The following is a 12,777-nucleotide window of genomic DNA, read 5'->3' on the forward strand; positions in this document are numbered from 1 at the left end:
AAACTCCTCAATATATATTCAACAACATATATTCTAGTCATCAACTACTGCTATAAAAGAAAGGCAGTTTGTGCTAGATTTATTAACGCCAACACCATCGTAAAGTTAATTATATCGGATTGTAATCCTGTTTTTTTATATATGTTTTTACCTTTGATCAGTCACCCAGCCCAAATAGTCATGTAGTCCCATTTTAAATATATATATTTCCAACTCTCTTCCTTTTGTTCCCGACAGATTCCACCCTGACTTGAAGCTGTCGGAGGCGCAGGGTGTGAGTCTGCGGGCGCTGCACCCCCCCGCCGCGCTGCAGGACTGCCTCCAGAGCATCGTGTCTGCAGCGGGTCACAGATCCGTCACCTCCGCCCTCTCCACGCTCAGATTGTATCTTCTGATGGAGCACCTCGCGCTGCCGCACACCCCCACCCTCAGCTGCAGAGACACCCTCACCTCCCTCGGCTGGCAGGCAGCAGTCACCAGGTACACTGCACACATATCTTCGTACACATCACTGCACAATGTATAACCAACTTAAATGGCCTTCTTTAAATGTAAGAAGACACACGCATTGGTTTCAGCTGATATTTAAATGCATTTATCTTAACTATCCCCCTTATTTAAAGCAGTATTTTGTACCCTACTCACCAAATCATCAAGTTAGACCTTCTGTTCAGATTTATTTCTCCGTTCCCTCTGCAAACAAATCTATTGGCAGAAGAGCGTTCTCGTTCAAAGCCCCAACTGACTGGAATACTTGACCTGCTGCTGTTAGATCTCTGTCATCATTGGGTTTATTTAAACATGCATTATCATCTCACTTTCAGCTGCTCTGTACTTGTTATTAACTGTTATTGATGAAACTGATTTGCTCGACTGTCTCAAATTGTAATGATTGTGTGCATTGCTTGAATTTCACTTAACAGACTGTATGTGGTTTGTCTTGTGTGTCATGTTTTGCATTTTGTCTTTTTGTTTATGTAAGTCTGTAAGTTAGTTGTTGCTATTGTCGGGACCCCCTTGAAAACGAGATGGTGCATCTCAAGGGGTTTATCCCAATCAATAAACATTTCTATTAAATATATATTAAAGAGTTTATTTAATTTGCTTAGGTATTCAACCTTCGACACAGTTCATAATGTTCTCCTCTCACTGTCTCCTTTCCCACGGCAGGGGTGTCAAACTCAAGGCCCGGGGGCAAAATCCGGCCCGCGACTTCATTTTATGTGGCCCCACAAGAGCTTGCAAAGAATATAATATGTTTATTATACGGTTACATGCTACTTTACAGAAGCACGTTGCCCATAAACTACATATCCCACAATGCATCTGAAATTTGACTTTTTTTCCAAATGTTATTTTTTCCTCCAGAATTTGGCTTTTCTTTTTAAATCATTTTGTGACATTCTTACTGAAGAGACTTGCAATTATTTGCCCTAGACTTCTGCTTTCAGACGTAGTTAATTATAAAGTTATTACCCTATCCGATAATAATCCAATGCAGAGGCAATAAAGTAATATAATACATTATTTTATATATTTTAAATATTTGTTTATGTATTTTTATATAGTCTTAAAGTTACAACCGGCCCTTTGAGTGCAACCATAATGCTGATGTGGCCCGTGATGAAATTGAGTTTGACACCCCTGGTCTACGGCCTTGGGAATTGCTGCTATCTCTCTTAAGGAGGAGCAGCTTGGGCGCATTGTTGTTGCCAGTCTGTGACCGAGCACAAGCCGCCATGAGGTAGTTAACTGTTCAGGGACGAAGGTTCCCTGGCGCACGTTCTTTCTATGGATGAGAGCTCTATAGATTCAGGGTCCATAATGTTAGGTCTCACTGATAAAGAATGTTGATTATTACACTCTGAACTAGTTAAAACCTCGAGCTGCAGAAAGAGTTCTTCAGAATTGGTTTGGCATCCGCTGTGTCACCTCGTGGCATGCGACATGTCTTGTGAATTCTCCGGCCGAAGCTCCAAATAAACCGTCAGTGTTTGCCATCAAAGTTCCTGCTCTCCCTGTGTCTCTCTGAGTCTCCATTGCGTCAGATATATGTCTGGTTAAAGTGTATTAATTAAGCGATGTATGAAATCACTCCGCAGTATGCCGTTATTATTCCTGCTGCTGAAGTACGCAAAACTCACTGTGAAATATTTCCATGGCTCAGCGTGTCTTGTTGTCTTATTTTAAAGGATTGACATGGATTGATTGAGTTTAATGCCTTTTTCTGTTCACAGTGAGTATTTAAGCTTCCCTGAGGAAGTATGACAAACGCTTTTATTCCCCTTAATCAAGTGCTAATCTGTACAGAGACACAACACAGGCGTAAAGGTGGCAGTCTGTGGATTTAAGCATCTTCTGAATGCCTTTATATAGTTCTCTTAAAATGAAGAAATAGAAAAGGGGCTTGAATATGAATGGATGAATATGACACAGGGCTACAGAGCATCATAATTTAAATATACTGTATATCTTTCAATGATAATGACATGATTAAGAAATGATCAATCCTTCCAATATTGAAAATCATATCGCGATGGCAGTTATAATAATCTCAATAAATGTTTGTTTTTCACATCCTGCAGCCCTAATATTGCGATATAACTGAGATGTATTATTTAAATGGCTGTGTCTCTTCCTCCCTGCAGGTTCCTCCAGGTGCGTCCAGCCTGTGTGGACGATGAGAGGTTGCTCGTGGGTATAGTTGCATTTTTGAATGCCTACTTCAACCCCTCTGAGTCGGCATCTGATCCCGAGGACCAGGACCTGCGCTGGATCCTGGAGCTGCTTCTCAACCAGGTACAAATAATTCACATTTTCTGGTAGATAGATAGATAGGTAGATATATGGATGGATAGATGGATAGATAGATAGATAGATAGATAGATAGATAGATAGATAGATAGATAGATAGATAGATATATGGATGGATAGATGGATAGATATATGGATGGATAGATAGATAGGTAGGTAGGTGGGCGGACGGACGGACGGACGGACGGACGGACGGACGGACGGACAGATATATGGAGGGATAGATGGATAGGTAGGTAGGTAGTTAGGTGGGCGGGCGGGCAGACGGACGGACAGATATATGGAGGGATAGATGGATAGGTAGGTAGGTAGTTAGGTGGGCGGACGGACGGACAGATATATGGAGGGATAGATGGATAGGTAGTTAGGTAGGTGGGCGGGCGGACGGACGGACAGACAGATGAAGTACTTTATTGATCCCAATTTGGGAAATGTTTGCATTGCAGCAGCATAAAAAACAAGCCAATGCACAAAAGAGAAATGAAGACACTAGAAATAAACAGTCCAAAATATAGAAATAAAATAGCATTAAAAAGTTAAAAAATATACATGTGGAAATACAAATTTCCAGTAACAAAATATAATGCAGGATATTATATATACATTAATTGGTAGAGCAGGAAAGTAAAATCCTCAGGTCATGTGTTTCAGTGTGGTTGTAGTTTAGAGAATATGCAATAACTCTACTGTACTGGAGTGTAAAAGAGGTGTGTGTGCATATCTGTTAGCTAGTAATCTGGTTACTCTCCAACACAGAGGGTGATATACCTGTAATCAAACCGTGAATAAATCATACGCCGGCAGACAAGCTGAACACATTATTACACTCTCATAACGACAGAAAAATAGTTCCCTCTCAGACCCGCGGCACATATTATTTTCTCAGCTCTTAAAACAAAGTTGGATTCATATTTTTAGCCCGAGGCGGAGAATCATCTCACAGTTTTAGCACTCAGAGCTACTTTTAGGATTTAATCAGTCTCAGCTTGGTTTTCTCATTAACGTGTGTGTAAACAATAAGGACTCCTCTGGCAGTGTAAGCAGACTCAGATTGAACGCCTGGTAGGGGTGAGCGGCTCTGCTTTACTTTACTTTTCTGTAATTACTGAGCTGGTTCAAGAACATCTGTCTCTCTCTACACTTATGATAACTCTCTACTCCATGTGCAACGCTCAGGAAGACATTCTGCATGTTTCTTAATCTTGTTTCGAATATGAGTTTTGCAAAGGGTGGGGTAATGGAATAAAAAAGGAGGTGTTTTGCTAAAATACAGCATCCCCCACTTCTTCCCTCCATGGGTCAGTTTTTATGAATTACAAAAGGTCAACAGATTAATTATATATATATAGGTAATGCTAATCCAAGGCCGTTTCTCAATGTCGAGGAGGCTTGCTTGGTAGCACATGTATGCTGGGCATTTAAACAGTCCTTCGGCGCCACTCGATGACGTAGTATGCTTGAAATAGTGGCTCTTGAGCAGCTTTAGTCGACATTGAGAAACGGCCCAAGTTAATAATCCTCCTGAACAAATGGATTCACTGTCAAAAGCTGTCAGTGAAGTTAACAAAGAACACAAAGGCATACAAATACCAGGAGAACACATTTAGAAAACTGGCCAAAACTAATATTTATATGTAAACGATTAAGTAAAAGAATAAAGAACAACATTATCTTTTGCCCTGAGAGACAAGTGAGAGGAAAGTCTATATACATGTTTTCTATTGCCTGGGTTTTTGACTTGAACACACTTAAAAGAAGGTTTTGCCATAATCATCTAACTATAACTCCTTAATTTAGTTTTAGCAGAAGAGTTACTTTTAGTTTTGGCAGGTGGGAAGTGGCCCAGTTTTCCTCTAGGTGAGCTCTAGATTTCTTCATGCACAAGGTTTCATTACATATACTAGTAGCCAAGATAAAGCCATGACAGTAATTTAACAATAACTTGATAACACCTTATTATAAGAAAGTAACTAATACAGATTATCCTCTCACAACCTTTTAAATTTTTCACGCTGTTATTGACTCCTAAACACAAGAGAGATAACAGTCAAGACTTAACTCTTACTCTTTCTTGCCTCTCGGTGTTTCTGTCATCATAACATTACAATTATTAAATCCAAAATGATGGACCATTCTTATCCGTCATTTATCCAGGAGTCAGCGTCCCTCCTCAGCCTCCTGCTCGGTGTGGAGACCCAGACGTCCTCTCAGACCTCGGAGGAATCGGAGGAGCAGAAGAACCACGTCGGCCAGAGACTTCAGAGAGAGCTCAGCAGCTTCTTCAACACTATACTCCTCCGAGTCACACACACCACTGACAGGTAGCAGGGATATCACCCAGAAACATCCGGAAAACCCCCAGACCCAGCCCTTTGTGACCTGGTTCATTTATTTTATATGCAAGGCTTTCCTCTCTTATGTCTGTCTTTCTGCTCGTGTCTCGCTCTTCCCCCCCCCTGTCCTCTGCTGTCTGTCACACACCACTGACAAGTACCAGGTGTTACTCGATAATATGACACACGTAACTCCCACGTAACACTTCACAACATCCGGTAACACTTCCGGTTCTTCACAACAAAACTCCAAGTGAACACATTCAACAGAAACACAAATAATGCATGTAAGTTAACATCAGGGATATCACCGAGAAACATCTGACAAATCACCAGACACAGCGCTTTATTTTCAGCACTTTGTGTCCTGTTGCAATTCAAATGTAATATTTAACATTTTCTAATTTGGGTTCATTTCTTTTAGATGCAAGGCTTTCCTCTCTCATGTCTGTCTTGTTTGCGTGTGTCTCGCTCTTCCCAGACACAGGACCTTTATTTTCAGTGTCCTGTTGCAATTTAAATATAATATTTAACATGTTCTAATTTGGGTTCATTTCTTTTACATACAAGGCTTTCAGAATCAGAACCAGAATACCTTTATTCGTCCCACAGAGGGGAAATGTACATGTGTCACAGCAGAAAAGAGCCAAAGACAGCTTAATGTTACCTAAGAAGCATCCTCTCTTATGCCTGTCTGGTTTTCTCTTGTCCTTCCCCCCCTGTGTGCAGGCTCTGTCTGGCGTTAGCGGGCCCGCTTCAGAGCCAGCTGGCGGTGCGTTTGCTCCAGAGTCTGAGGGTGTCTGACACCCCGCGCTTCTACGGCCTCCCCAGCCTGGAGAGGACTCTGCTGGGCATGGTCTGCCTCACCGCACAGCCCGGGTGGAGCTCTCACTGCACTGACATGGAGCCCAAGATACTCTGCTCCAAGTACCTCAGCGGGCTGCTAGAGGTACAATACAGATTTATCAAACTGTATTTGTATAGCCCAATATCACAAAACACGTTTGCATCAGAATCATCAGAAACAGGTTTATTACCAGGTTACGAGGAATTTGACTTGGTGTCGTGGAGCATACATAAAAGTCAAACAGAAATAAAAATAACACATTGTTTTAACATTACAAAAAAACAAGACAAAATATAGTAAAATAGAAAGTTGGCTTTACAGATTAAAAACAAACAACAACATTGTATATGATAGAGTAACAGCAGAAGGAGAAAACAAAACAAGATACAAAAAAAGTCCATAAAACATTCAAATTAATTACCATAGAAATTAAATAAAATGGATACCATAAAATGCCAGCTCTAACTGAAGGCTTTTGTTAAAAATGGAGGTCTTCAACGCACTCTTAAAGGTTTGGACCCTCTCTGATTAAAACGGGAAGAAGTCAGTCCTTATTAAACACAGACCATAAACACAAAGCACTCATGTTGAAAAGAGAAAAGCCAGATTTAGCCATTTGCTTATTTACATTTCTGGCCATTTTAACACAGATTAAGAAACAGACATTAATTGACATGCAACAATGTGAGACTGACCGTTGAGCGGCCCAGACCAAGCAAGGAGGCAGCGGCAGAACGTCCAAAAATATAACCCGACGTGGGCATTTATTAAAATCATGTGCACAAAGTTCACAGCCTCAATCCTGCTGTTCTCCTTGCACACATCCTGCAGCCACAAGGATCTCACACACCCTACCAGCCACCAGGATCTCACACACCCTACCAGCCACCAGGATCTCACACATCCTACCAGCCACCAGGATCTCACACACCCTACCAGCCACCAGGATCTCACACACCCTGCAGCCACCAGGATCTCACACACCCTACCAGCCACCAGGATCTCACACATCCTACCAGCCACCAGGATCTCACACACCCTACCAGCCACCAGGATCTCACACACCCTACCAGCCACCAGGATCTCACACACCCTACCAGCCACCAGGATCTCACACACCCTACCAGCCACCAGGATCTCACACATCCTACCAGCCACAAGGATCTCACACATCCTACCAGCCACAAGGATCTCACACATCCTACCAGCCACCAGGATCTCACACATCCTACCAGCCACAAGGATCTCACACATCCTACCAGCCACAAGGATCTCACACACCCTACCAGCCACAAGGATCTCACACATCCTGCAGCCACCAGGATCTCACACACCCTACCAGCCACCAGGATCTCACACACCCTACCAGCCACCAGGATCTCACACACCCTACCAGCCACCAGGATCTCACCACACCTACCAGCCACCAGGATCTCACACACCCTACCAGCCACCAGGATCTCACACACCCTACCAGCCACCAGGATCTCACACACCCTACCAGCCACCAGGATCTCACACACCCTACCAGCCACCAGGATCTCACACACCCTACCAGCCACCAGGATCTCACACACCCTACCAGCCACCAGGATCTCACACACCCTACCAGCCTCCAGGATCTCACACACCCTACCAGCCTCCAGGATCTCACACATCCTACCAGCCACCAGGATCTCACACACCCTACCAGCCACCAGGATCTCACACACCCTACCAGCCACCAGGATCTCACACACCCTACCAGCCACCAGGATCTCACACATCCTGCAGCCACAAGGATCTCACACATCCTACCAGCCACCAGGATCTCACACATACCAGCCACCAGGATCTCACACACCCTACCAGCCACCAGGATCTCACACACCCTACCAGCCTCCAGGATCTCACACATACCAGCCACCAGGATCTCACACACCCTACCAGCCACCAGGATCTCACACACCCTACCAGCCACCAGGATCTCACACACCCTACCAGCCACCAGGATCTCACACATCCTGCCAGCCACCAGGATCTCACACATCCTACCAGCCACCAGGATCTCACACACCCTACCAGCCACCAGGATCTCACACATCCTACCAGCCACCAGGATCTCACACACCCTACCAGCCACCAGGATCTCACACACCCTACCAGCCTCCAGGATCTCACACATCCTACCAGCCTCCAGGATCTCACACATCCTGCAGCCACAAGGATCTCACACATCCTGCAGCCACCAGGATCTCACACATCCTGCAGCCACAAGGATCTCACACACCCTACCAGCCTCCAGGATCTCACACACCCTACCAGCCACCAGGATCTCACACATCCTGCAGCCACAAGGATCTCACACACCCTACCAGCCACCAGGATCTCACAACCCTACCGCCACCAGGATCTCACACATCCTACCAGCCACAGGATCTCACACACCCTACCAGCCACCAGGATCTCACACCACCCTACCAGCCACCAGGATCTCACACACCCTACCAGCCACCAGGATCTCACACACCCTACCAGCCACCAGGATCTCACACACCCTACCAGCCACCAGGATCTCACACAATCCTACCAGCCACCAGGATCTCACACACCTACCAGCCACAGGATCTCACCACACCCCTACCAGCCACCAGGAATCTCACACACCTCCTACCAGCCACCAGGATCTCACACACCCTACCAGCCTCCAGGATCTCACACATCCTACCAGCCACCAGGATCTCACACACCCTACCAGCCACCAGGATCTCACACACTACCAGCCTCTCAACAGACAGGGAACAGAGCCTAAATACACACACTCTAATCAGCACAACAAGACACAGGTGAGGGGGAAGGAGACAACACAGGACACCAGGTGCACACAATCATCAGCCACAAACATTATTTGCACCCTGATTACTCAACCGCTGTCATCCTTACACCAGCATAACTACTCTCGGCGCTCTCGCAAACTCCCCTATCTTTCCAGGCGGAGCCGAGGACCCGGCCGGCACCTGCCAGACGACATTCCAATAAATACGGTTTAATCAGTTAAAAAATACTACCTCAATAATTAGTATGAATTATGTGCAAATATGTAATGTCAACTGTACGGTGCAATCACGCTAATAAAGTGCAATATTACCCGGCCTGAAGCCGTCAGTCCATAGTGACGTGAAGTTACCTTCGTCACAAACAACATCACATAGTCTCTATAACTAACAATATGCTAACACATCTGCAAGTATAGGCATTGTTGATACAAACAAGCAAATCATTTTACAACCATTTAGAACTCTTGCATTAATGTTACTTACATCTGGTTGAGTAGGAAAAAAACAAAATAGAAAATGTGTGAAATGTGTTCCTCAGTTCAATCTGAAATAGGGCTTCTTGCTGTAAGCTGTAATGACTCTGTTTCCAGGTGTGTTAATGTGTTGCATGTTCCCTCTGATCTGAGCCTACAGACATGGTGAATGAAAGCCCAGTGCTTCCTGAGGAATTAATTAGGTAAAAACGTGGTTACGGGACATGCATTGCAATCGGTACAAACCTCACTGAGTAGATATGCCACACTGTGAAGATGCTGATGAGATGAATCAACCTTGACTATTCCATCTGTTCGTTGTTCACCGGTCCATAAAACAATACCGTAACACGGCGTTGCACCAGCTCGTGCACAGAGGTGTCCAAACCTTATTTCTGAGTGGAAACACAACACCTCTCATTGTTTGCTGTAATGGGCAGCTTGTACGGACATGAATTAAGATGAAGGTTAATTTGGTTTTTCAGTCAGGATCTCTGGCGGCTGCTTCCATCTCAATGATAACAATGAACACCTCACTCTCCTCCACCCTCTGACCCACCTCTCACCTGGTTCTCTCAGCGCTCTAGAGCCCTAAAGCTCCTCGGTCTAGATGTGCAGCTGCTCTCCGGCGCTGTCCCACATCCTGATCGCACATCAGAGCAGAATAATTAGTCTCAGCTGTATTTAGCTTTCCTTTCCATGCCGTGAGGTGCATGACAAGCAAACATTATCCCTTACTCTGACACAGGTGGTACTTCTGATGTAGGAACATGAGATGCATCACTTAGCTACTGTACCAAAACCAAATCACCTGCAGTTCTGTCAGTCATGTGTTTGCAGGATGAGAGCAGATGGAAACAATAAAACACATTTTGATGAATGTATAATTTTCCCGGTCAGAAAAATCAGTTTTCAGTCTCAAACATTTAGATTTGCTGCTTTTTCTCCGTTCTAAATCAAACGAAAGTGATTATTCTCGGGATTGGAGAGACATGACATTAAGACACCACCTTTGATTTTTTAGTAGCTTGGATGGACATTTTTCTCTATCTATCTTAATAATGCATTCATGTAGAAAATAGTAGTCAGATTAGTCGTTAATTAAAATCATTTTGTTTTCTGTTTGTGTTATTGTCATCAGGTCTCTTTCGGAAAATAACATTTCATCTCAATGAATGTCTAATTTAAAAAACAAAATGAGTTGCAGTCCCTTGGGCTTTTATTCAATATGCCCGATATGATCCGTGTCTTTTCTCACAGGTGATCTCCTCGTTTTATGTGGAGTGGGGGGGAAACTCCATGTCCTTCATGGGGAAAGGTGTGACCAAGAACGCCGTCATCTGCCTCCTTCACCTGTCCCACGAGATGCTGATGGAGAACAAAGACAAGGCAAGTGTGGACAACATTTAAACTGCTGCAAAGGTCTCGTATCTCATCTCTAGAAAGTGTGTCAGAGTTTAGAACAAAAACAACAGCTGATCAAAACAAAAAGCCAAACCATTTTCAAATATTTCTGTCAAATAAGGTGATACTCTCACACAGATAATCGTGAAGTTCAGCAGGTCACTTCATCAGCATACTGTGCAAGGAGATTTAGATAATAATTACTTTCCAGACTTCTTTTTAAAATAATTGCCATATGATAAGCTTTAAATCTTGAAGTGAGGCGATAGAGGAGTTTTAAAATAATGTTTATGAACCTATATGAAACCTAACTCTGTATTTAGTTCTAAAGTCCACGTTTTAATAGTTGATATTACAGCAAGCTTAATATAGGTGTTCAAATGTTGTTTGTTTTAGCCTCAAATATGCCAGTTCAATCACTTAGGAGAAGCTAATAGATAAGGTACAACATCTAAGGTAATATTCGGGAAATGTCTGCCAATGTTCTTCTCTCTGTTTTGTCTGCATCAGGACTTCATTTCCCAGTGGTCTTTGGGGAATGATGTGTCTTCTGAGGACACTAACCCCTCTCAGCTCGGTTTGGCCTGGCTCATCCCTCTGTGGGTCGACCGCGATCAAGAGGTACCTTCTCATTTTCATATAACTACTATTAAATCTCCATCTCAACTCTTTTAAATGAAGTTTCTACATGTTGGAGTTTTGGGACATATTGAAACCCATGAGAGCTGCAGAAGAACTCACAGACAAAAGGAAGCACCTGACGGCAAGTCATACCGACTCTCCGTCAAGTTAGACTTCACCATCGTCTATTTAAATGCTATTTAAATATCACTGGTCATCAGCTTGAGCTTCAACATCTGGATCCATGTATCTGTGATCCTCTCCAGAATGGAAGGAGTCATCACATACAGAGCATCAACTAGTTCCTGAACAGTGTCCTTCACATGCTGATATCAAGAGAGGGAGTTACACAGTCACAAGATGGAGGAATAGAAAGCAGTATTCAATGTTTACTTCAGATTAGCTCCATGTCAGAAATGAGCATGCTTGATGTCTCTCTCCATAGAGGCTGAATCATCATGTTAATCACATAGCTATCATCTGCCTCAAACAGTCCTGATGCTCTTCTAGGTAATCACACATCCTGTCATGTTCACAGCTGCAGTTGGGATACCTTTGTTATCAGTTGCTCTCATATTGGAAGAGGACATCCAGTGTGTTCCCAACAGTAGGTGTCCCATGTCCCACATTTGTGAGAGTCATTACAGCTTCACCGTATGTATTCACTCTTCTTTCCGACCCTCATCCCGTCTCGCTCTGGGTTCAGGTGAGGTTTTCCTCTCTGGGTCTGGGGGCCGCTCTGACCTCGGGGTCCAGCGGGTGTCAGGCTCTGTGTGCCAGCTGTCAGAACATCAGTGGAGGATTGTGGGGAACGCTGCTCAACATCCTCCTGGATCAGCAGGAGAGCAGCATGGTCCGCAGAGAGGTAACATTTGGATTGTCTCTGTTGTAGTTTTAGTTTCAGACAATAATACAGTCCAATATATCTTTCAGTCACATTCTCAGTTTGTCCAGCTGTATCAATACAATCCTGAATAGGTTTCAAGTATTAGTATTAGTAACAGAATACCACTCCAGGGCTAAAACAAATAGAACATGTAATAAAGATGGCCTACCTTAGAAAATAAGAAAAATAAATAATTTCATTTCATTTCAAACCTTTATTTATACAGATAAATCCCATTGAGATCATTGATCTCTTTTTCAAGGGAGACCTGCTCAAGTAGTTCCACATGAAACATAAATAGAACAACAAAAGGACATCATACAGCATCATTTACATACTTATCCACATGAGCAGGTACCAACAGCTTCCGATTGAGTCGCATCCAACCGAGCTTTAAAAACATTTAGTGGCACCAGATTGCTCAGTTTCCATTTAATTTGCAGAATATTCCAAGACAGAGGAGCTGCACATCTAAAAGCTGTCTTCCCTAAGAGAGTCCTAGCAGCTGGCACATTTAATAAAACCACAGCATGCGATCTCAGGCAGGAGCCACTTACAATTCGCCGTGAGATCTGGGAGCAGA

At 43.7% G+C, this 12,777-nt stretch overlaps 1 protein-coding gene across 1 annotated transcript in view; it reads left to right on the forward strand.

Moving 5' to 3' along the window:
- rttn (rotatin) overlaps positions 1 to 12,173 on the forward strand; it is a gene marked incomplete at its 3' end in the record, with an annotated part of 47,719 nt that extends 35,546 nt beyond the window's left edge. Inside the window, 7 exon segments of the mRNA XM_034203921.1 lie at positions 238 to 480; positions 2,649 to 2,799; positions 4,969 to 5,135; positions 5,877 to 6,096; positions 10,544 to 10,672; positions 11,198 to 11,308; positions 12,015 to 12,173. Coding sequence (XP_034059812.1) covers positions 238 to 480; positions 2,649 to 2,799; positions 4,969 to 5,135; positions 5,877 to 6,096; positions 10,544 to 10,672; positions 11,198 to 11,308; positions 12,015 to 12,173 — 1,180 coding nt within the window.
- Between the last annotated feature and the right edge of the window lie 604 nt (positions 12,174 to 12,777).

The sequence above is a fragment of the Gymnodraco acuticeps genome, unplaced genomic scaffold, assembly GCF_902827175.1.
Source record: "Gymnodraco acuticeps unplaced genomic scaffold, fGymAcu1.1, whole genome shotgun sequence".
Taxonomy (NCBI): Eukaryota; Metazoa; Chordata; class Actinopteri; order Perciformes; family Bathydraconidae; genus Gymnodraco; species Gymnodraco acuticeps.